Raw genomic sequence first — 26,351 nt, forward strand, 5'->3', positions numbered from 1 at the left:
TAAACCTCTGCTAAAACCTGAATCAGTAACCCAGGCGTCAGACCAGGCAGAAGCAGTGAGGTCCTATGTAAAGAGAATTGGTGCAAGAGCCTGGAGAGTGGCCTTGGACATGTCTCTGCTTCTAACACACTGTGTGACTTAGGGCAAGGTGCTTGACCTCTCTGGGCCTCAGATTCCCCATCTATAAAATGTAAGTGTTGTTGATGATGCCAAAGTCCCTTAAACTGTTAGAATTCTCTTACCTAGGAAGCACAGGAATTTACCATTTCAGATGTTCCTGAATATCAAACTTTAATCTCCCAAGGAAACTAGCCTAAACTAAACTAAAGATGTTGGTTATGTATAGACCCTCTTGAGGGTGTTTCACGGTTTTTGCTGGGCTTTGGTGGGGGAATTAAAGTTGGATTTCATAGTCAAAGGATTTTCATAAGCAATGCTTTTTCATTCCCTCCTGGATCATGGCAGAGGAAATCAGGGGAGCAGTAATGGGACCCCAACTGAGTGGCCTGATTTCACTCTTAACTGGTTGGAACCCTCTACTCCCCTAGAATGCCATTAATAACATTTTTATTCTATTTGTGTTTGCCTTGCAAGAAAAAAAAAGGAAGAAAAGAAGGGAGAGAATGGCTAAAGGAAATTCACATGAGATTCACAATTCTTCATTCCTGCCAAGAACCTGTCACTGAAGTATGTCTGCGACTGCCAGGACTTACATTTACTCAGCATTCATGCTCTAATTATTTCCACATGTAGTTCAAGGAAAATGGTTGATTAAAGGTTAAAAAAAAAAAACCCCACACACCTAAGTCCCAATTCCCTCAACTAAAGAAGGGAGACAGCTCTAGGGCAGCTGTGGAAGAGTTCTGAGAGCCAGTTTTAGAAGTGTCCCCTGCAGTGCTGGCCACATCTGGACCAACATCCCCACACATTCCCGGCACTCCTTCCCGAGCAAGCCAACCCTCCACCTCCCCAGGCTTCCCAAGCCCTGAACAAAAGAGAATTCACATTCTTTGGACTTCTGAGTGGAATATAGGATTTATTCCCCTGCTTTGGTGGAAGGCAGAAGAGACATGAATACAGGCTAAGAGCTACAAGTTCTCCTCACCAGCCCTTTTGGCCTGGGCTCTTCTCAATTTAGGTAGCTCCTGATATCACATAACTCCTAAGGAAGGAATCCAATGTGGCAGAGAACTTGGGTACCTTCCCTGAACTGGGGGATAACCATTTGTGGCTCCTTTCCATCATCCCAGTTTGCACATGGCTCTCCCTAAAACTGAAAGGCAATCCACTACTCTCCAAGGTGGTTCACATGATCTGGCACCAATGCCAACACTGTCACCTACTTGGCCACATTTAACCAGGTCTTTGGCACGTGGCTCAGTCTTCTTCCTCTCTTCTGGGTGACTTCATTGTTTACTTGGCCTTCTCACCTCCAGGAATCCTCATTTCTCAGGTCCTCTGGCTATAGGCACTTCAGGAGGTGTCTGTGAGTAGAGCAGGTGGCCAAAGCAGACTAAAATAAAGGGTATGGGGCACCTGAGGGACTATGTTTGAAAAGAAAACTCATTACCCTTTGAAAATGTCAGCACCATGAGGTATTGTTATCTGCTTCTTTAACCTTCAGATGGGCAAAGAATGTCCCACAGGACCAGCTAAAAAAATAATGTCACCGGGCTTCCCTGGTGGCGCAGTGGTTGAGAGTCCGCCTGCCGATGTAGGGGACACGGGTTCAAGTCCCGGTCCGGGAAGATCCCACATGCCGCAGAGCGGCTGGGCCTGTGAGCCGTGGCCGCTGAGCCTGTGCGTCCGGAGCCTGTGCTCCGCAACGGGAGAGGCCACAACAGTGAGAGGGGAAGTCTGATTTATCGTCTGGATTGCCCCAATTCTTCCTGTCCTTCAAAGCTTAGCTCAAGTTACACCACTCCATCCTCAGTGACTTTTTCCTTTTGATTGGTATGAATTCCTCCTTCCTTCTCTGAACGTTCATTCCTCTCTGTATGAACTCCTTTTGATCACTTTTAAAAACTTTTAATTGTGCAGATTTTGTCTTCCCAGCTGAACTGTAAGTTCCTAAAGGACAAGGATTATGTTTTAGAGTTCTGTCACAGGTCCTGGCATAGCACCCTGTGACACTCAGCCAACCTTCGTTGAAAGTATGAAAGGGGGACTGAACCCCACTGCCCTAAGGACTTGGAGCAAAGGCAGAAAGCCAGCCCCTGTGCCAGCTTCCCTCCTGGGGCTGCCCCCTTCCAGGACCAGTCTTTTTGGGGAAATAGGATCAAGACCCAACTCTTCCACCAGGCCATAAATATTTAGCTTGGAATTTCACTAATTAGAGATTGCCTTAGACCCACAGAAAGATATTGGGGTGCGTGTGTATGTGTGTTTTGATAAAGTGGACAGGAGAACAATGGGGGACTGAAATGACTTTCAGACATGTCCTTGTTCAAAATTAATGTATAACCTAGCTGATACGCTGAGGGAATGAGAATTTGGTGGAGGGAGGGAGGGTGGAAGATGAGGTGATGCGGAATATGAGGTCCCTCAGGGAGGGCAAAATTGGGTGGGACTTCAGAGTGTAGCGTACAGGCCACCCAAGAGCAGCCCAACAAGGTGGCCTATAAAAGGGAAAAGTGGACATGAAGAGAAGCACGTGAGAAGAGGCCAAGAGAAATTGTGCAAATGGGCTTATTATCAAGGCAGCTGTTTTGTGTTACCTCTTCTCAGGAACCCCACCCGACACTGCCCTATGAGGTAGAAGGAAGGCAAGATGGTCAGTCTTCCTACATGAGAAAAAGAGGCTTCTTGCCTTGTTCTACCCCTCCTCCAGTCTGAGAATCTCTCTAGCCACTCCCCTCTGGCTCATCCACTAGGCTGACCTTGCAGTGGGCTGGAATACACTGAAATGAGTTGCCAGGGCAGGGCAAAGACTTAGCTGTGCCCGAGTGATTTATTTCCCCTGGTGCTTGGGGAAAAGGAATTGTGATGTCCCACCAAGAGCTGAGACCATTTGACAGAATGGAGCGGGCAAGAGGGTGGGGGGAAAGCCAAGAAGGCAGGGTTGACTGGAACAAAATAGAACAGAGAGACCCAGAGACCCAGCATAGCAGAGCAGCCTAAGTCTCCTCTTTAAAGACATAGACAAAGCCCTGGGAATCTTTTGGGGTAGTGTAGCTGAAAAGCATCTGTCAAGTTTGCAGCATCCTGGCAATTATTCTCCAGCCCAGGGAATGCAGAAGGGGTTAAAACCCAGCAAGAAACTCTGGACTAAATGAAGTCTCCATATGTGTGGCTCGGTATGGTTCTAGGAGAAATAGACAGATGTAATTAGAAGTGCTCAGACATTGTGTTGTCATGGCAACTGCCAGACAGGGGCAGGGGGAGGGGGGCACTGGGGGGGAAGTAGGGGGAAAACCTGGAGTCTGAGGAATACAATCTTCCAACCAAATGCCAGAGGCAGGTGGCGGTCATCACCCTCAGGCTCCACAAGCAGGGTCTGTTTCTCTAGCCTACCCACTCCCAGACTCTTGAGGACTCTCCCTACCCAGTTCCTCCTCACTTCCCACCGGCCGGGTACATACCCAGAGCAATTCCACATGCAAATGAAGGGCTACATTCAGATGGCATCCAAAGGAAGTTGATTCTTGGGGAAGAGTTTGTGCAGGTGATATTCTTCTCTGGGTGGTCTCTGGCCCCAGGAGCTTTCTGGATCTGAGTCTGAAGACCAGTGAAGGAAGCTGCAGGCTTAATTTATATATCACTATGGAGCCTAGCTCCTCTATGAGGGGGATGCTGGATGAGTGCTGAGGGCAAGTAGGGGTATGTGAGCTTGAGTGGGGGAACACGTGCTCATAGTAGGACTATGATACATTTTATCAGCCAAACTGGGACATTTTTGAGAGTAAAAGGGGGAACTTTCAAATAGATTACTTGGACAACAGGCATAAACTGTGACACATGGTCACCTTAATTATTAGGCTGCCCAAGTGGAAAATGCTTATTTTCATTTTATAATGTGGGAATTCTTACCTGGTGTCTATGAGACCCTAGAAACCCAGCTATAGATTTTGGTACTCAGTTTTCCTAGGGCATAACCTAGGAAAGATGAAAAACCCAAAGAAAGTACTATTTTGGGCCTGAGCTGCCTCTTGTAGCTTTAATCTCCCTTGATTCAACTGCCACATGAGGATATTCATGGGGTTCTGCTGCTGCAAAGCTGGGGAACCTGGGCAGATGAGACCATTCTTACTTCAAAATCTTTGTCATTACAAATCCTTCTAACTACTTCTCTAAAGAGACAATCATTAATTTCACGCATCGTTGCCAAAGGGAGACGGTCCTAATGAATTTACGGCAATAATGTGGTCAATGGAGTGGGATCATTCCACAGCAGTGAGACCTAATAAATCTCCCCCTGAAGAGGGGAGGTTTCCAAAGGTGCATTCTTAAATATTCCTTAACAACAGAACCAAAAGCAGTGGCTCAGGGATCCTCTGGTCACAAAACCCAGCGAAAGGTCAGACTCTCCCAGGCAACCAGCAGAAATGACTGTATTTTAGGTATAATACAGCCAGCCTAGAAATTATGAGCATGTGGTCCAGCCACAACCTCAGTTACAAAATTGTAGGATGTTTAAAGGGTGAGGCCACCCAGGGTGCATCCCCTAGTATTTTCTCAGGGACTCTGGAAATCACAGCCATCTGGTCAGAGTTCCTGGCAGTTACTTAGCAATCATGGCTGGTCGCAGCCCTCTCCTCTCAACCCTGGTTCAAGGTTGGCAGCCACTGGGGCCAATGTGCCTTATTTACCTGGACCTATACCCCGACAGGTTCTGGAAAATGGGGCTCAAAATCTCTGAGCTTAATGTAGAGCTTCCCCAAGATTTTTGGGTGGCAATTATGACCCTTAATCATCAATTAACACTGCTGCTCTCTGCTGGGCAGGAGTGTCAGGAAATTCCAGCACCCACTGCATGTTTCCTGGGTTTTAACAGTCCAGTTTAGAGGAATGTTAATCTTTCTGGAATGAATTAAGAATTACATAAAATCAATCCTTTTGTAAAAAGCTACACTCCAAACACAATTTAATCTGCACTTCCTTATCATTGCCCAGAGTGGAACTGGACAAAACCTATTTTGGAGAAAGCAAAATATGGAATAATCAAGCAACGAAATACCAAACATCATGCTAGATGCTAGGGACTCAAGGAACAATAAAGCATAGTCCACGTCCCTAAGCTGGTGACAGTTCAGATGAGAAGATGGAATTTTAAATAACAGAACAACACAATCTAATAAGAGCTAAGTCAAGACAACGTGTGGCTAAATGCAACATATGGTTAGGTGACAACTGTCTAGAGCAGTGCTGTCCAACAGAAATATAACACCAGGCTCATAAATGAGTTAAAATTTTCTAGTAGCCATATTTTAAAAAGCCAAATGAAACAGATAAAATTATTTTAATAATTTGTTTTATTAAGCCAATATAGCCAAAAGTTTACCATTTCAGCATGTAATAATTATTAATGAGACATTTTACACTCCTTTTTTTCATACTAAATCTTTGAAATCCGGCATGTATTTTATACTTACAGCACATCTTAATGGGACTGGCCACATTTCAAGTGCTCAAGAGCCAACCTGTGGCTACTGCTTTTCCTACTGAACAGCACAGTTCTAAACAGTAAGTTCTGAGTTCTGACATTACTGAGAGCTGAATCAAGGAGGAGAGTTTAGATAGAGAGATTAAGACTTTAACTGGGAATGTTTTAGAAGTGGTGTGTATTACAGAAGTCAACAGATATTATCTGATCCCGCGGGGAAGGCAGCATGCTGGGCTGCGCCTGAGACCAGGAAACTGAAAGAGTACCTAGTCCTTTGAAAATGGACAGGCATCCTGGGCGCTTAAGCCTAATCCTGACTCAGCTTTCAATGCCTGTGGACAAGGCACTTCACCCTTCTGGTCTCCCCTATAAGGAAGATAAAATGTTTGCTACCTCCTATTTTAGGACTGTATGGCTTATCTCATGAAACAGTGTTAAAGGGCTAATTAAACTACTTATTTTGAGCCTTCTCTTAACTACTTAAATACGCTTTTTTTTTTTTTTTTTGCATAGAAGTCCATGGACAACTTTCACAATGAGGTGGATATTTCTCAAAACTTTTTTTCATTTTTCTGCTCTACTGATATATTTACTCTGTTGCCGTCAGCTTTCAATAATATCACACACACACACACACACACACACACACACACACACACACACACTTTTAGTGCCCTGAGATTAAAGTCAATGAAAACATGCACATTCTATTCTTCTTGAGATACTCCTGCCTTGCATTCTTTCCTTGGAGCAGTTGGGAAGCCACAGCTTGTGGGGGAAGGAGCTGCAAAACCTACTTGTGCTGGCCAATCAGGCCTTAGCTGACAGGAGGCCCACTAGTGGGAATGTGCCAGGTATCCTGCTCCATTGTAGCAAACTCCCTATTTTTGCAGAGATTAAAATCCTGTGAGACCCTTAAGCTATACCAACAATGCACAAAGACCTCCTTTTCTGTTCATTTTGTTTTCCCTAAGGGCTGCATTAGAAACCCTACCCCAAACCCACTAGCTCAGTAACTACACACAGATTATCATTTGTGGTAAAAACATTCCCAAGTATTATGTGGCGGTATAGTTCTTAAAGCTCTGTTCTCCTTCATTTTTAACTGACTGAAAACGAGAGAAATGCCACACACTGAACTGACTTCACTGAAAAGTGGAGCAAGATGCAGCGGAAGTCGGGAACGTGGTCTGTGGGTCAATGGCAGGAGAGTTTAGAGAGTAAAACTGCAGATAAGGGGGCTGGTCTGTTCCCTGGGACTCCACTCACTACTGGTCACTGTGCCTCTGGTGGAACTTTCCCCAGGAGAGAAGACTTCTCTGAGATCTAATGTGGAAATCCAGAGACATTGTTTTACCCATACTGGGGACATCACAGGTGCCATTCAAATGAAACAGAAGAAAGAACAAAAGCAGGAAGCCTCCCGAAAAGTAAAGGTCTCAGCAAATGGTGAGGTCAGAAGACAAAACGACCAGAGGCCTTGGGGCAAAGAATCACTGATAACAGAATTTAATGCTTTATTTTACATTCCTTGGGACATTTGCTTACTCTGGGAATGAGGCCCAGTTAAATCAGAATTGCTGATCATGGAAAGAAAGAATAAAAATATTTACTATTCAGCTAGTGTCTGCGTAAATTCCAACTTTACCTGGACCTGAGAGAATCAGAATCCAGGTTTCAGACTAAGCAAGCCCAGCATTACTACCACGTCCAAGGTTAAGCAAAGTGTTGATGGACACGTGGTATCAACCACCTTCCCAGGTGCACAATATACTTGCAGAATCTGGCACAGAAATGATTGAGGTGGGCAGGATACTATGCATCTTCTCATACTGCAGATGAGATATTTGAGTGCATTGATCAATACATTTGGCCAGTGGATTAATTCCACAAATTACTTACTGAGCACCTACTATATGCTAAGCTCAGTTCTAGGTGCTGGGGATTCATTGGTAAAGGAGAAAGAAGGGCTCTGTCCTGAAGGAGTACATATTCTAGAGCGAGGACAGTGAGTAAACACAAATAACAAGATCATTTCAGATTGTGATGAATGTTTAGAAGAATATAGAGTATGTTTGACAGAGAAATCTGGGAGAGAGGTCACCACTCAGATCGAGTGGTTAGGAAACACTCTTTCGAGCTGAGACCTGAGGGATGAATGGAGCAATTCAGACAGAAGGAAAGTGTGAAGGTTCTGAAGCAGGGTGGAATTTGTCATGTTCCTGGACCAGAAGAAAGGTCACTGTGGCTGTGACACAGGGCCCAACAGGGAGAGCAGTGAGAGGTGAGCTAGAAAAAGCAAGCAAGGGCTTGAGCATGTAGGGCCCTGTGGGCACGGGTAAGAAGTTTATATTTTATTCTTAATGAGATGAGGGCTAGTGGAGGGTTTTACATAGAAGAGTGACGTGATTATATAAGTGCTTTATGAAGATCGCTCAGGTTGCTGTGCAGAGAAGTAGATGGAGAAAGCTAGAGGGCAAAGGGGTAGAGCAGCTAGGATGCTACTGCAATAGCCCAAGTACAAAATGATGGCGGCATGGACTAAGGTGGTAGTGATGGAGACAGAACAGTCAATAGAGAGGTGATATACTCTGACAGCAGAGCCGACAGAATTTGCTGATGGACTGATGGGGTACGGATGGGGCAAGTGAAAAATCAAAAAGAAGATTCCTGGATACTTCAAGCTGATAATAAAAAACCCCAGCCAGTTCTAGGTAGGTATAGACATGGACATGCCAATGGTCCAGTCTAGAGTCAGGCTCAGAAGACTCTTCTGTCAGACTGGCCCTGGGATCCCGATGAGTCCCATGCCTTCTTCATGAAATTGAATTATAGTTTAGGAAGTGAGTTCACCAAGCTCACTAAGACCTGGGGTAAACAGACTCTGCTTACGGAAATCTGTCTAGAATTGACCCATACTTCCAAACTGTTCCACTAGCCTTTAAATATTTATGGTATTTTTCGAAATGGTTTTCTGTGGTGAAACATCTGGAAAACATTGCTTATAGTACTTTCTTTTAGAGAGGAAGATAAATAATGCACATGAACATTGTAAGGGTCTGAAGTCTTGCAACTAAAAGACCATTTAACCAAGCACATATATTAACATCACTCAGTACTCAGTTTGAGAAACATGGGTTTAGGCTCTGTATGTCTCTCCCTGTAGTTCTACTCTCCCCTGGAATTCAAGCAACAACAAGAGAATAGCAGCTGCTATTTATTGAGCACTTACCTTATGTAAGGTACTTTGTACCATTATCTCCCTTGCTATACACACTATATACAGGTGCTGTTTTAATTTACACCTTGTGCGTTATCATTTGCTGTTGTGAGTTTTGCTTATGGTCCACACATTCATTTAGTAAAAAGTCACCTTTCTTTTCTGATCGTATGTATCAGCAGAGTTCACTCACAGTATTTCCTCACAAAGCATTTAAGATAAAAGCCAGATATTCTTCACTTTATCACCCCTTCTTCCTTTACGTACCCAACTATAGCTAACGGTGAGCGTCTCCCACCCCCACCACCGCCTCCCTCCTCTCCCTGCAGTCTTCCCCAACACTACTTTCCTTCTTCCTATTTACTCCACGCATTTCTAAACAAGAAACTGTTTTAGGACAGTTCCATGCCTTGAACACCCTTGGCCTTAGAATCCTTTGTCTCTCCCCCAAAGAGAATGTCATGACTTTCTGAATATGGCTGTTGTCACATGTAAATCCACAGACTGGTAATGTAGACACACACACACAAACACACACACACACACACACACACACGCTCGCTTCACCAACCCGGTTAGAGAGAAGACTTTCCTGGAGTTAACACACACACACACACACACACACGCTCGCTTCACCAACCTGGTTAGAGAGAAGACTTTCCTGGAGTTAACACACACACACACACACACACACACACACACACACACACACACACACACACACACACACGCTCGCTTCACCAACCTGGTTAGAGAGAAGACTTTCCTGGAGTTAAACAGATCATTGGGGAATGAGGAGGTCTTTGCACTCCAGGCCACTGTAATGTGAGTAATTATGGTCACTAAATGACAATGCTATTTACCCTAGGCCAAATAATGACAGCATTACTTAGAAAAATAACCCAATCACCAACTCAAATATAGCCCCCGGGGAGGAACCCAGCTTGCTCTCTAATTCACACAGCAATTCAATGAAACAACTTAGGCAAGAAATGAAGAGCCTTCTGTTTGATCAGATGTGTAAAGGGAATCTAGAGGGAAAATGCAATTACCTAAGCTGTCAAATGACCAACATAGCAGGGTTAATAATCCTCAAGCGTTGGTTGTTCTTACAGGATTTCATATCCCCTTCATGGTTTCTTTATTTTTATGTAAAAAAAGAGAAAGCCTAGATAGGGCATATAACAAACAAAAAAATACAGTTTCTTATTATCATCCAGGTTATATTATACCCGTTCTTTTACAGGAAACAAAGAAAAACACAAAGACTCTTTTCCAGTTGTATTTCTCAGAGAGAAAACCGTTAACTTTTTAACTGCCCTTTAAACGATACGGCCCACAGACAGCTTAGAAAATTTTATTAAGAAATAAGTCTGCAGTGAGTACTGAATTTATTTTACCCAACATTTAGCAAAGACTTGAATGTCTGGCCTCTGCTCAAAACACTTCCCAATCCCATTCTCCCTTCTAGTCCCATCCCCCAGGAAAGGAAATTGAGAAATCCCAAACAAACTCATACCTGAAGTGGATATCCTTGTGCTGGGGTTTTCTTTGATCATTAGCCAGCCCTTGATGCCACGCAGAAAATTACTCTTTTGTTCAACATGATACAGACACCAATTAATGCATAAAGTGAAAGGCTTTACCCTTAAAATAAAGAGCTAAACTAGGAAGTCTGCTTCTCTGCATGTGGCTGCTGGCAAGGCCAAGGCCACACAGGCTAAGAAATGAAAGAAAATGCCAAGGACAGAAGACTAGAGGAGGGGTAGGGGGGACAAAGCACAAATGAACAGATTCCTGAAAGATCCTAAGGACTCTAAGGAGAAGCCAGGTGAATTTCCTGCTTCTGATGTAGACCTCAGTCTGCTCCAATTAATTGTAGCATTGTAATCACAGCATATGGTGAAAACCCAAGGATGGGAACACCCTTGGAAAAGTGAAGCTGACCGTTCTGAGCATTTGTGAATTCTGCCACCATTCCCAAGAAGGTTTTGTGAGCTGGGTTGGGCCCCCCAGAAGCCACACCTGGGTCCTCCTGATAGGGACCCTGACAATGACGGGAACTCTGGTATGTCTGAGTCTGGGCTCAGTGCAGGCATCTGGAATTCTGCTTCAAAGGTTGTAGCTGCTCTTATAGGAATTCCACACTAGTGTGTCAATTTCACATTAAAATCTAGATGAGCCAGGTATCGTGGTGAGTCATCAGGAATTTTAAGTTCTCCATCCATTTTATTTTTCTCTGTTGCAACTGTTAGGCCATAAACTTGAGTCCTTTACCAAAATGGAAAATATGTCTATTTAGCATGACCCGAACAAAAACTAGTAGGACATGCTAGCCATAGAATTTGAGAAGAAAAACATACTTCTTATTTTTGGAATGAGGTAGGGAATGAATGAATGAATGAATGACACATTGATTAAGTTAACAAGCAAACTTCACAACCACAAAAATAAGCCCTGATCTATATCACTAGGCTCAGAAAGAAATCAGGACATTATAACAGAAGTTAAGTACCAAACTAGATTAAACACAACAATCAAATTAAGGGAAATTTAATAACATATATGCTTCTCTTCTTTAGTTTCCACAGGAATTTGTTTTTGTGAGGGGAGTGTACTTGTGAGGGGAATGTATTGTAGTCTATAAGTAGATGGTCACATTCTCCAAGTAGTGAAACTTAAGTCAGTTAAGTAGTAAAATTTATGGGTGTCTCTGTGTATATAGTCTACCCTGGAGCACAGCCAATTTGAATTCAATTCTGACACTGTACAAGTGGCCTTATTAGGAAAGCCACAGACAGCACTGGGCTGGCCCCCCAATTCAGAACCAAAGGTCAGCAGAGTTTAGCATACTGGGATTGTCTAGTGGGATTCAGGAACTAGAGTGCAGTTGAGGTACCAAGCATTAAACAGGACTAAAACATCTGCACTGGCCTCTGCTTCCTTACTGCATTCACCCTCTCAAGTCACTTGATTTAACCACCGAGGTCAAGGCCAAAGAGTAGTGCCTTCAGCTGTAACAAGAGCCCTGAACTGATTTAGAGAGAAGGCATGGGGACCAGGGCAGGAACTTCATCAATTCCTGTTGAGGAAACCCAGGATCCTGGTCACGGGCCAGGCAACATGGTGAGAAGGCAAGAAGAGTTCTGGAAAACAAAATAGGGTCCATGCAACGCTTTCAGACAATGATTTTTGTAAGCTGTTTCAATATTGCATCATTATTTTGAAAAGAAAACGTGAACATTTACAAAGGTCAGAAGAAAGTTTTGTTTTTGTTTTTTTGTAAGTTCAGTAAAAGCTCAAGTTGCACGTTTTGGAATCTTGGGTTGTCTTCTTTTTTACAAAAGATTCCTTGCTCAATCCCAAGAAGACCCAGCATCCTTCATTTCTTGCCCAGTGTTGTGGATCAGCTGCTTTCTAAAGTGGAAAAATCAAGTGATTCCTTTCTGTAGAATAGACAGCAACTGGGATTTCTGGGCATGAAGACTGTTCGGGTGCCACGTGATGTACCGTTTATATTTCATTCAACGCACACAGGAGAAAGCAAGGGACACAAAATGCCTCCTGCTTTTACTCGTTCTCTGTTCCCATTCCTGGGCCAGCTTCTCTTTCAAAGTGCTCCTCCTTGGGCCGTCAATTAAGACAAGAGCTAATCAAATATCTTAACTCCATTAAGTAGAATACTTTGACAATCCAACCTAAAATGTCTGCCTCCTTTTATATGGATAGGATTTCAGAGCTGGGTTTGAGAGCTCCCCTACTCTAACCCCCCTATTTTGCAGATGAGGGGCCCAGTGACTTGCCCAAGTTCACTCCACCAAGGCTCATTACCTGGGTGCCACTGTCTGTCCTGGGTTCCCTCCAGCCCATCTCTGGCCAATAAATGGAGGCTTGTTGGAAGCTGGCTCACATCATGGAATCTCTGTAAACTCAGCCACAGCTGCAGCCAGCACTGCTGACATTTTCTCAACTCTGAACCTCTCAAGACAGCTGAATCCTGACCATCTCATAAATTCATCCACCTGCTTCTTACATGTGAGGCTCATGCCAGTCCCCTGAGACAGTTTAAGGCTAACTAAGAAAACGGGGGTGAGGGGGCAGGGAATGAGTGAAGAGAGGCAACCCAAGTCAGAGCTGCAGAACTGTGCAGACTGTGCTGAAAAGGCTCACTGCCAAGCAGACACTGTCTAGACTTTAACCGGCCTCTCCAGAGCGGGGTGTGGGGAGGAGGGGGAGTAAGGCCAGAAAGCTTGCTTGCTTTTTATTCAGCTAATGCAAACACATGACACAACCTCTGACAGGCTCCAGGCTGGGAGTTCACTCTGTCTAAGACGTTTCTTCCTCGGCGCTGGAATTCAGCTGTGGGCTGAGGGAAGTTGTGCTAATCCAGCAATCCGGGGGAAGCTAGGAATGCTTTTCTCAATTCCTGGGGAATCATAGTTCCCAAACTAAACTGAGTTGGGCAAGAGCCAAAAGTAGCACATTTTTGGTTGTAAAAGGACAGATTTTTAAAAATTTCCATTTGTATCATCTTAGGTAATCCATGAGGAAAATCCACAAAAATACAGAACTGGCTTTTGGTGGAAGCCTGTTGTGAAAGCTTTCTAAGACTCTGAATGATATCAATTTACAAAATGTACAGAGGAGAAATGGCCACCATAGTCGAATAAGCATCTCATATCTGAGAGAAAATGTTGGGTCTGGGAAGCTCTGCACATCAGTTAGAAAAAAGGTGGCTCTCCCCCTGGGTGGGCAGACAAGGCCCAGGATAGGGCACAGAGACTGGTAAGCAGAGTGCAGGATGGAGTCAGCCCAGTTGGCTCCCTTCGCCAGCCACTTTTGTGCAGTCGACAGTCTGAACAACCATACCCAGACACTTAGCTGGAGTCTTAGAGCTGTCTTGAAGTTTGGTCTTATTCAATGTGGAATCGTTGTGAATACATCTGAAGGACAAAGAAACTGTTTTAAAGCAGCTCCTGAGTCACTGACCATTATGAGGCAAGTGCTCTGATGGAACAACTATACTGTACTTCAATGTGGGTCAAAGAAGCACTTGGACCCGAACCAAGTTGAGGCCATGCCCATGTCGATGTGGCCAGAATGACCATGACCAGGCCTCAAGTATTGATCCAGGCACTTGCAGCTGATAGAGCATGAAGAGTTAAATGACAGAGCCTGTGCAGTTGTTTTTGAGTCCACATAACCTAGAGAGAAAAGGTCTTTGCTTTGTTTTCAAAGTCACTTTCAGAAATAAGACTCAGTGGACCTTAAGCACACTTGAACAGAGTATTTGCCTTCCTTGAGAGTTGGAAGTCCTGGGTTTGTATCCTGGCTTTACGATTTACTAGGTGACTGATTTGGGGTAACTAACAATCTTCTGAGCCATGGTTTCTTCACTGATAAATGAAGATTATAGTAACAGCATCATCATGTTGTGAGAGTTAGATAAGGCTCCTTCCCTCTCCCTGCTGTTGTCTGGCTAACACCACTCATATTTGGGGCTCAGCTTGGGGGCACACCCTCTGTGAGGCCTTCCCGCAACCCCCAGTGCTGGGTTACGTTGTCAGCCCTGTCCTAGCACTTACCATGCTGGGTCACTCCGCCCTGTGTGCCTCCCCCAGTGGACTGCAAGCTCCTTGGGGACAGGTCTGTGTCTTAGTCACCAGCATTAACTCAGTGCCTGACAGAGAACAGGAAACCTTTCCTTCCTTGAGTTTACTTGGAGAACTGTTACTTTGTCCCAGATGGTGAAGCAAAATAATGCATCAAGATTTTGTGCAGCTTTCTCTCTGCATGAAATGTGAACCTGGTGCTCTGTGTATGTTTTGGCAGCTCCGAAAATGCAGCCCAAACACTCCGCGATGACCTCTTTGTTATGGTGGAGGAAGGAGATGAGAAAGAAAAGGAAAGACAAGAAGGCAGAGGGAAAAGATGAAGAGAGCAACACAGGGAGCAATAAAGAGACCAGGCTCCGGGGCCTGGGAATTGGTGGCCACGTGAGGCTACAGTCAGGGCTGGCTGCCAGACACAGCAGCAGAGGACTCAAGTTTGTGTGCAAAACACCCGAAGCACTGCCTTGGTTCCCAAACGGACAAATCAGCCTGCTCCAGGGATACTTCCTACCCTGTCTTTGAGAGAAGGTATTTCTTTTTCTTTTTTTTTTTTTTTTGCGGTACGCGGGCCTCTCACTGTTGTGGCCTCTCCCATTGCGGAGCACAGGCTCCGGATGCGCAGGCTCAGCAGCCATGGCTCACGGGCCCAGCCGCTCTGCGGCACGTGGGATCCTCCTGGACCGGGGCACGAACCTGCGTCCCCTGCATCGGCAGGCGGACTCTCAACCACTGCGCCACCAGGGAAGCCCGGTATTTATTTTTCAAACAGTGAAAGCAAAGGGTTCTATTCCTTTGCCTGATCATTATTTTCTAAACCCCAAATTGAGTATTTGTGGCACGGGGACAGGCTGTGCTACGGGGACTACAGCAAGAATATCCAAATGACAAATCCCACAAAAAATCCAAGATATCTGGTGGCCACCTCCATGTGTAAGAAGGGTGGACACAGGAGAAAAGCTGAATCTGGAAAAATTCCAGAGGAGTTTTATCACCTCTCTTTTTTGCCTTTTCTCACTCTTCTTCCCTTTCCAGTTCTCTGCCTTGTTCACTCAGTCTTCAGGGAAAACCTATGCTGGCTTACAACATGCACTGCCTGTGCAAGGAAGGTGCTCAATGAGTCCTTAACTCTTTTCCCGGAGGAATGACAGAGCTGTGGCTTCACAGAGGACATGCTGGAAGTTTGAAGGCGAGATTGGCTCAGTAGAGGCAAGGGTTCTGATATGAATTCTGGGCGTCAAAGCATCCACTGAAATAAATATTCTAGTTGTCTTTTAAAAGGTGATCCTTAATCTCTGGAGAGAATAAAGGAAGCAAGGGGAGTTCTGCCAGCCATGAGCACATGCGAGTGTGCAAACACACACACACACACACACACACACACACACACCACAGCTTTTGGAGCTCTTCCAATAAGTAGAGATGCCACAAGCTTGATAATAATAGCTAACATTTACTGTACTCTGTGTGCCAAACCACTCTTCTAATTGCTTTACATGGAATAGCTTACTTGATTCTCACAACTAACTTATGGGGCAAATACTCCATATTAAGCCCATTTTATAGATGAGGAAACAGACCCAGAGAGGTTAAGTAGCTTCCCCAAGTTCACAGGGCTAATAAGGGCTACGCTAGGATTTAAACTCAGGTAATGTAGCTTCAAGGCCTGAGTGCTAAACCATTACGCTATACTTCCTCTCAACGATAAATCAGTGAACAGAACAACAACCTGAGCCAGTGCACAGGTTGTACAAATACAGACAATGCCTAGTGAATGTTAATGTGTAAACTGAGAATTCTCTTGTTGAAATCATTAGAGTTAAAAACAGTCTTTATCAGTCCCCAGTAGGGACTCTTAAGATGCACTTTTTTTTTGCAAGTGTTTGGTGTTGACTGTGTGCTATGAGGAGAAGAGGCTTTTTTATTATCTAATTGGATTGATAGGCAAGAGAGACGTCTAGCCATTATTCATTTTACAAATGAAGAAAGTAAGCTCAGGGAGGTAAAGTCATTTGCTCATGGTTTCACAGCTCGACAAGGCCAGAATTCAAACCTATTCATTACCCCAAAGCCCTTGCTCTTAACTGAGGCTGCAAGTCAGAGATATTAATTAGGTGGCTTTAAAAAGGTAACATTAGCAAGAAAGGGAAAGAGCAGGACTTCTAAATCAAGGACTCTTTCACTATGTTCTTCTTAATAATAAGAAAGTTCTGTAACAGGGTCCATGTAAAAGGTAAGACTTGGAAACACCCAGATATGAGAACAAGAGAAGAGAATGAAGAAAGGAACTCAGTAGAAGGCTTGAGTGACATGAAAACAAGAAATAAGAGAAAAGCGCTAGCACTCCAGGAACAGACACAATTTCAGATGAAGTTCCACACAAAAAGCTGCCACCTACTGGACAGACTGGTCAAGTGGTCAAGGTGAACAGCCTGAAAATGGCCCCAGCAGCTCCCTTGGAGCCTCTCAAATTCTGAGAAGGCATCCATCCCACAGATGCATTTCAGGGATTTCTGCACCAGCAGCAAGAGGTGAGGAAGGGGGTGGTAATTTCTGTGAATGCCAAAGATTTGGCCCCCTAACGGCCAGGTCCATTTGAGCTGTACAGTAGCTATGGTGGTAGCAGCTACTTCAGAATAGGGACCAATATGGTACTGCTTTTAGTTCCACACTATTCTTAATAGCAGTATATGTGCAGAGTGATTGGTATAACTGGCACTGCTGTAGATCAATAAATTACATTCATTTACTATCACTGAGGGACAGAATGACAGACTGTGGAATAAGACAAATTTTGCCTCAGACACAGGATTTTAAATCTTGAATACGATAAAAAGTAGTAAAAGATATTTTCCCTACCTCAAGCCAATATCCCATGCCACACATATGTATAAACCGGGCCTGCAACATATCATGCTTTTGCCATGTGTCACATGACTTGTTTTGGCAACAGCTTAGTTGGTCACAAATAGTGTCTGGGATTATACAGGAAACATTTTAAAGGTCATAAATTCAGACAATCCTGGGAATAGCTTACTAGTGATGGCTTCCAAATGAGCATATAAAAAGTCTGCAAAGAGATTACATGGAAATCCTCCAACCACAGCAGAAAATGCAGATTTACAGGATATATTTTGTACTCCAACTACCCAGAGAGCTTTCCATTTAGCAGTTTCTTGCCAGGCGGCTGCTAATGCAGAAGCTGTTATCTATGACAGCAGCAGCTCTTAGAGCCTTAGCAAGAACAACTATTTACTCCAGCAGAAGAGCCAAGAAAATTCTCATATTTTTGTTGATGGCCAGTATTAGAGAGTTTGGCTTACATGTTTAAGGTGTTCGAACTCATCTAGAGAACTTAGAAGCTTGAGCCAGGAACAAACTGCTGTTTTCTCGACATTTTCATCTATTTGCTACCCTAGTTCCATCATCTATTACCCCATGTTGTTGTTGTTTTACATAGTCCCAAACTCTGCCTTCTAATCATCTTAATTCTGGCTAAAGATATACCAATGTCTGTCAAATTGGATCGACTTTTCCAGCAGAAAAGGCAAATGTCTTTTATCTCACACACAGAGTAACTGCTAGTGGCTGTCTACAGCATTGCTGAGAAGGATTTTCTAACCTCCTCCAGGCTCAGAAGGAAGAATTCTGATTGATTAGTAAGGTCTGCCATGGGTAAGGGAGAGGGCAGTGGTGACATGCACACCATGTTTGTTCCATCTCTGCAGGCGATTTATCATAGTGTTGGGAGGCACTAATTTTCATTGCTTACAGTGTCTAGTAGGCATATCACATACATCTGTTAATTGACTTTGATAATTTCTCTGAAAGGAGGGATGAAGGGCTAGTTTATCTTTAGGTGGTAGAATTATGGGCAACTTTATTCGTTGCTCTAGTTTTTTCTATATTCTCTGAGCTTTTTATGAACATATTTAATTTCCATATTTTATCAGAAAATAACACTTTCTTATTTAAATAAAATAGCATATATTAGAAGGATAAATTCCTCTCGAAAAAGGTGAGATGTCACAAGAATCCTCATGATGGATTTTAAGACATTTTGTCATACTTCTCTATAAATTGTTACATAGTTGTGAGGATAGGCATTGGAGTGGGGGGGTGTTCTGCTTTTTTATTTAAATGATAATCATTTGCTGGAGGCTTAAATTTTTTGTAAACATAACTTTTAGTGGCATATATTGCTGTTAATTCTTAACTCTTTTCCTCTTGTTAGGTAGGTAGTAGGCTTTAAGTTTTTGGCTTTCCTAATGTGATAGGCATCTTATGTAGAGTCCCTTTAAAAGTAATAATGACCAGGGCAAAGCGGTCAAACAGAATTAACTGAGTTTCTTTCCTTGATTTGGTTTCTCAGCGTAGATTATATGCAGCCCTGAAATATCCATCAGCGAAACAGTCAAGTCAGCTATACAAAGTTTGCTAAAATGAATTCATGTCAATAAAGACTGTATTTAACTGTGTTTGCTATGTTTTTGTAGCTAACAAGGAAAACAATTGTCTACTGCAAGCACTGTTAACTACAAGTTAAAAATGCTTAAAATAATATCCAAAGTGCAAGTCTCATATGGAGAGGGTTCATTTACCTTTTCATGAATTATTAAAGGTTCATTATTGTTAAATCATGAATTAAAAGCTCGCCAAATGTTAGTAGGGACAGACATCAAGAGACTGGACTAATTAAATGATAATTAATGATCATCAAGTGATGAAACGTAACCTCGATCATATCTATACCTCGTTTTCATTTTAACTGTTTCCACACACCCTGAGTTCATAGCCTCCTTACTGTACAAACTCCCTCAGTCTTGATTGGGTGGTGGCTACATGGGTATACTCACATGTGAAAGTTCATCAAACTATACATTAAAGATTTGTGCATTGTATTAATGTAAAATAACTTTAAAAATCAGGGGAAGTCCTTGTTAATGTAAAAAAAAGCAATAATAATAATGAAGATAGTTGTACATCATGCAGTTATAATATTATACAGTATAGCTGCCACAGTTTAAATCTAACGGCCCACCATTAGATTGTAAGCAACCTGAGGGCAGAGACCATGTCTTGCTATGACTCTGACATAGCTATGCTTGCTATGACATCCATGACTCTGCCCTGTGTAGGGCATGCTCAGCCTACATCAGGGAATACTGACTGATGGGCACCGTGAAGTGAAGGCCTGTGCTGTTAATGACTCACTCCTGGAGAAAGCACCCCATGCCAAAGTCACAAGTGACAGAAGATGGAACCTTAGAGAAAAGTACGCATTTGACCTACAGGACATCAGTCACATAGCTTACAAAATGAACCCATCTAAGTATAAGTTGTTTTTCAGTCCTATAATATCTGGTGTCCTTAAGCTAATACTATTTGTGGCTACTAGAAATTTCTGTCTGGATGTCCATTTATTTGAAAAGGAGCAGGAAAAAGACACCATGATGTTTTCAATCCTCCATGTGTGACCACTGGCATTTACAGCTCATCCTTTCCCTGTTCTCCTGGAAACATGTGTCTTCCTGCCTCACTGACTTTGAAGACTTTATTTTCTTTGCGACATTACATTCATAGCAGCCCATGCCCCCACCTCACAGCTCTTCCCAAACTCATTCTTCTGAGCCTGAGAATGGACTCCTGCTTTCCATTACCCAATCCAGAGATGTCTATGGGAATTGTGACATGTCCTTTCTAAAGACATTTTCAACATCCAGGGCCTCAATTTGCAGGGTGCTTGTCCATCTGTTTTGGCTATTCAGCAGAGTCACTGCCATGTTTTAACATCCCAATTTCTAACAATGGTCTGCAGAATCACAGCCAGGAGTTTATTTGCCAAAGGATAAACAAACAAGAGATAGTGGTTAATGTACAAGATGGATATTAAAATCCTAGTTTTTTCTGTAGCTTCAAGAAGCAGTCAGAGGATGTGGGGAAAATCAAGGCAAAATGGGAAAATCACACTCTAGGCCTTCCTGAATCCACTATTAGAATAATTCTAAAGAATAAAGAGGAGACCCCACATCTGCCAATAATACCCCTGGTGGTTGCTTAACTGTATGTTGATAATAGGGTATAAATGAGGTTATGAAACCTGGCTTCAGAGGGACAATGCCCTAAGAATCTTCTTGCCTATCTGTATAATTGTTATTGTTCTTGCTGCTATTATCTTAAATGATGCACTCACAGTTCATAGGTTAAGTATTCCCTTACTGGAATGAGTGTTCTGATTTGTGAATCAGTCTCCTGTACTTGTGACTTATCATGATGAATTTATAGACCTGGAATGTTGGAAATCAGAGTGCCAGCAGAGATAACCACCAACCGAGAGTGGAGTGTGCTTGGGCACTTGCCAACGCTGCCTTTTGGTGTTAAAGTAGACTCATACCCACCACCTCCTGAGACTCAAGGGCACATGTCAACCTTTCCCAGCCTCCACTATCCACACCTCGCAGTGAACTGCAGTAATTCTCAATGGGAGGGGGATGGGTGAAGGAAGAGTGAGCAGGCCCACCTAGCCCCCTCCCAAAAGATTCTGAAACAAGGTAGCTTGCTCTGCCGCTGCAACCCCCCCATTCCTTGTCCATTGCAGATACTAATATATGCTCATCAAGAGATATGTGCCAACACCCCGTTTCAAGCAGACTCTAAAGAGTACATGACTGTGAGCTCAAGTGGATGGGAAGGAATTTTGATGGAGGCTGCCTGAAGTATTAAGACAAAAAGAAAGAAAAAGAGGAAGCAGTCAAAAAAATCAACCCTGAGGTGCCAAGAGAACATGAAAAACATTAAAAATATAACACTTTCCTTAATGAGATTTGTTAATAGTTTCTTGAATCTAACCGAACAGGATTTACAGACTGGCACTAATAATGACGACAACCACCTTTTCTCAAGCTAGGGACACCTGATTCTAGAGGTCTACTACTATTCCAAAGACTTGGCTTCTTCAACTATCAGCATAATTTGTTGTGCAATCACATACTTTAAAAATATGCTGAATTGAATCCCTGTGCTTGTATTAAATCAAAAAGCACCAAGAAAACTAAGTTTGTTTTTTAAATTTCATTTTAAAAGTTCAACAATATTTGTACGATTTCAGCCCTAAAGTCTACTAAAGTGGATTCATGTCAATAAAAACAGCAAATACCATTACTTGGCTTTGTTTGCTATATGTTGTTGCAGCTAACAAGGAAAAAAATTCCACTGCAAAAGCACCATTAACTACACGATAAAATGCTGAAAGTAATATCCAAATTGCTAGGGCTAATCTACCTTTTCATTTGTTATTATTAAAACACTGATTAAAAACTTGCCAAATGTTACCAGGGTCAGATACCAAGAGATTGTATTGATAAAAAAAATAATCCTTAATAATCTGGAGTCATGAAATGAAAGCTACATCATACCTACTCCTCACATACCCTGAGTTCACAACCTTCTTTCTGCACCACTTCCTCCGTTTTCATGCCTCAGCACTTCTTGATTTTGCCTCTTTCCCCACGATTTTGCCTTGAATTCTGTGAGAGTACTTTCTGCTCTTCCACCTCAAGCAGGAAATTGCTGCTGGGGGAACTTCCTATGAGGGCTAAGCTTTTCCCTGCAATGCACTGGGGGTGGGGGGTGGGGGGGTGTATAGTACAAACAGCTTGGGAGAATAGATCCCAGACCTTGGGCTACAGAGCCTTGTGGTGAGTGAACCTATGGCATCCTCACTCCTCAAATGTGCATTCCAGTTCACAGAGCGATTTCACACACTAGCTGGCAATTCCTAAACCTGCAGTAAAACAAACCAGGGATTCACCTCGTCCATCAGTGGACTACAGCAGCCTTTTGAGGGCAACAGCAGGGATGGAAGGCTGTTTCTCAGCCAGGACTAAATCAGCCAGTGAAGGATCCTCCCTCAAACTCAAACCCTGGAGAACAAAATGCATTAGAAGCAGATCTGGAGTTCAAGATGAGCTCCACCAGTGGAAGGAGCTGGGTTCAGATCCTTCCTAAGAACTAGCTGTGAGACCTTGGGCAGGTTACCTAGTCTCCGGAACCTGTTTCTTCCTCTGTAAATTGTGGATAACAAAACTGACCCTACAAGGTTCTGGGAAGCTTTAAAAGAAATGAGGCATGCAGCCCAACCAATGTCTGCTATATGAGAAGTACATAGCAAATATGAAGTCCTTGTGTGAGACAGTGGTTAAGAGCCTGGGGTGCGATGCCTGACTGTGTTCAAATCCCACTCCTACCATTTAACAACTTAGGACACTAGGTAAATTACATGACCTTTCTGACTTAGTGTCCCCATCACTCAAATGGAGTTTTATTACAACACAAAGTAGATATCCAAAAAATATTAGCTATTTTTATTTCATTGTGAGTAAAAACAGCACGTGTTTCCAGATCAACCAAAAGTGTGGTAGTGAATTAAATGAGAGTTCAGTATAACGTGTATTTTTTTTTTTTTTAATCGTGAAGACCTTGCAGGCTTTTATGACTTTTCTGGGCAGTCAAGCTGTGATGCTAAGGGTGGGGCTAAACTGTAATATGAAGAAAAAAAATTCAAAGAGGGAGAATAACCACCCACCAGGGAGCTATTTCTTTTGTAATGTACATTCCATTTCTTCTCCCTCATGCTTTTTAATTCCTTCCACATTTCCTGCCATAATTATCAAATGTTTGGTTTCTGACCTCACTTTTCTGGAGACTAGAGCCCAGGGAATTTAGAATTGTTTATTTTCTGTCCATAAACCTTTGAGTTAATGGAGGGGCTTGTGAGCGAAGGGTTTGTTGGTTTGTTTGTAGTGTCTCAGGAAGGTCACTGGAGTTGAAAAGAAAACATTACCAAAAGGCGCTGAAATACTTTGACTGGAAACGCAGAGCCCTCAAAGAGCAGAGCAATGGATCACTCATACTTGCGCAACGCCAGTTTAAGAAAAAAATTGAGATTTTAAAAGGCCGTTATTTGGCTCTGATAATAACGCAAAATCCGAGGGGACTTTACAAAAAAAGAAAAAAAAACCCAGAGAATCATCATTTTACTTTATAAAAGAAAAAAAAAATATCCCGCCCTAAAGGAAGAGTCTCTTGAGATCCCCCGACCCCCCTCCCCCAGGAGACAGACTCGGAAGGGAAAAGTCTCCAACTATTCTCAATTTCCTCTTAAGTGAAGGAAAGAACTCAGGCGCCTTTTTGAACTCGGCTCCTGCTCTTGTGGCCGCCTGCATCCCAATCGGCCCTGCTCGTCCTCTCTCCCCCTCCCCACTCTCCCTCCATATTAGCCGCGGGGGGGTTCCCGCTGACGGCCCAAACTACTTTTCCTGATTTTTAGGTTTAAGTTTCGTAAGCAGCATTTCTGCTCCGAGCGCCCCCCTCACTCGGCAGATGGAAACTCCCAGTCCTACCCGGGGAGAGCATCCCCTGGACGCACGCACCGCCCGCGCGACGCGCAGACCCCAGTGGCTCCGGCGCCTGAGTTTGGACCTCCTCAGAGGCTCACCTACCTCGGCGTGGACCCAGGCGACCGCCACCAGCGCGAGCGCGAGCCAGCGTGTCCACATCTGCGGAAAAGACAAGAGCGAGAGTGAAGGCACCGGGCCCCGTGTCGACCCCGGAAACTTCCTCGTGCCTCGGCGGCTCGCTCCCTCCGCCCGGCCACCCTCGGCCGCCCAGAGGGGTCGGGCCAGTGCGCTCGGCTCCGCGCAGCGAACCCCGCTCTCACCATGGTCCCGTTCCGGTCTCCGGAGGGCGCGGGAGCAGGCGGCTGCAGCGAGCTCTGAGGGAAGGTGGGAGCTTCGCCGATCGCCAGCCTCAGAGGAAATCCGACCTGGCCTCACCGCCCCTTAAGACCCCTCCTTCCCCGACAGCCTGCCCCCCAGCTCCTCCCCATTCTCCTCCCCCTTCTGCAGCAGCGGCCCCCGCGGCTCAGGGTTCCGCTCCCTCCTCCCAGCCCCTCGCTACGTCCTGGAGCCCGCGAGCGTCCTGGCGCCGCCGAACCCTTTCCCCGAAACCCAGGCCCCTACTTTAGCCCCCAGAACGTGGAAGCCGAGGCACAGAGGGGGTGGTCCTGGGGGACACTGCAACAAAGGCGGAGGGGGTGTGGGTGTGGGAGCCGAAACCCCACCCCCGGGAGGGGCCGCTGGCTTGCTGCAGCTCGGGCAGGCTGCGAGTGCGGGCTGCGGCAGTGGCCAGGTGGGGCGGTAATGCTGGGGGCCCTGGCTCGCCCTGGGGCGGGAACCTGGGGGGAAAGGCCCTGCGGCGTGGGGAGCTGAAGTCGCCCCCTACGGCTGATAGAGGGCCAGAGGTGCAGAGGGACCCCCGCAGCTCCGGGTCCAGGGCATCACTGTCGCCAGAGCGCGAGGAAGGGGGCGCGGGGCCCAGAAGACCAGCCAGCCTGAGGAAAGCTGCTTTGGGTTCAACTGTGGATTTCCTGGGGAGGGGGGTGGGAGGCGGAGGCCATCCTCCTCTGCTGAGAAGATCCTGATTCCAGCGTTTGCCTGCAGCCTCATCCTGTCCTTCCCTCAAGCCCAGGAGCGACCGGGGTCCCCCTGCTCTCCTCCTCCCAGCTTCACCTGTGTCCCTACTCCCACCTCGGTCATCCCGGGCACCCTCTATGTTCATACTTCACATCTCCACCAACTTCTTCCCAGAGGTCCTCAAATGCGTGATGCGTCTTTGACAGCGTTGACTCCGCAAACTGCTCCCACTGTAGCTTTTTTCCTACTGTGCGCCCGGTGTCCCTGGTGCGGAGAGCAAACCAACTTGACACCTCAGATTTAATGTGCCCAAGACTGAGACCCGCTTCCCACCAGTTCCGGGCCTGCTCATCTACCTCCCTCAAAAACGTTCTCTCTACTTCTCAGACCCCAGTTGTGACCGTATCCTGACAGTTTTTCCTTCGAGATCTCCTGTTCATCCTTTCACCCCCATCACATTTCCACTTCCCTAGGCCAGACCTTCATCCTCTTTCACTTAGGAATTATAGAAACCACCTCTGGTTCCCTCCAGCTCCAAGTTCTCCCCCGCCAGTCTCCACTGCGGCGCACTGCCGTATTATCTCTACATAAACACGGTCTTCCTCGTGCTCTTCCCCTGCTCAGAAACTTAAGCACTCTTCCCACGTCAAATCCAAAAGCCTTTCTTGTAAGTCATCCATCTAACCTTACTTAAGCTACTTATATGTCCTCTGCTCACATCAGGCCATCTTCTCATTGTCCTCTGAATTTGTCACATTCACTCTTTTACCATGGTTTATTGAGTGCCGACGGTTGTGGTCTTAGGGGGCTTCAAATAACACCCATATCGCCCATACAAGTTCAGAATCCATTGAGATAGCTGCAGGAGTCAGACTGGTGGAAAGCAAAATGTCAGCCTGTCCCTGGTAAAAACTGGAATGGTGGCAGTGGCTTTAGATCTGCAGGGACAAGGACCTGCTTGTACTTCACCCCAGAATTGAACATACCCCACCAGCCACAAACAGAGTTGGAAAGTCTGCTTGTATAAAACTGCAGTTTTACAGTTTCTGGAAAAGCACAAAATACATGCTTCCTGGGGCAGGCCTGCTTCCCAAAATTGAGGGGTCAGAGGGACACATCCCTAGTTCCTCCTTCAAGCTTCCCAGTCAGAAAATGCACTCCTGCTTCCTCGTTATGGAAGTAAGAGAAGTAGGGAATAGGCATTCCCCCACCAGCTACCCGTCCCAATCTCTGTGCTGGGACAGAAGGGCACTATGTTGTACAAGTTTTGCTTCTGCCCTGTAAGAACTCACAATACTTTTCATCCCTGGCCCATGCACTGCACCCTCTCAGAATCTGGCATGGTCTCCTCTCTTCCTTCTTCCTTTTGTCTATTCAAATTCTGTCTTTTTAAAAAAATTTTCAGGATCCAAGCAAAGTTTCATTGCTTTTCTGGTACCTTTTCTGGC

At 44.7% G+C, this 26,351-nt stretch overlaps 1 protein-coding gene across 1 annotated transcript in view; it reads right to left on the bottom strand.

Annotated features, from left to right (window-relative positions):
- The window catches only part of FSTL1 (follistatin like 1), a 49,552-nt gene extending 25,285 nt beyond the window's left edge, over positions 1 to 24,267 (bottom strand). The window contains exons 1-2 of the mRNA XM_082839653.1: positions 24,150 to 24,267; positions 23,932 to 23,988 (exon numbers count right to left, since the gene is read on the bottom strand). Of these exons, the coding sequence (XP_082695779.1) occupies positions 23,932 to 23,988; positions 24,150 to 24,152 (60 nt within the window). The 5' untranslated portion in view covers positions 24,153 to 24,267. The remainder of the gene's footprint in view (positions 1 to 23,931; positions 23,989 to 24,149) is intronic.
- Positions 24,268 to 26,351: the final 2,084 nt, after the last annotated feature.

Source organism: Leucopleurus acutus, assembly GCF_964270905.1.
Source record: "Leucopleurus acutus genome assembly, chromosome: 5".
In the NCBI taxonomy this organism is placed as follows: Eukaryota; Metazoa; Chordata; class Mammalia; order Artiodactyla; family Delphinidae; genus Leucopleurus; species Leucopleurus acutus.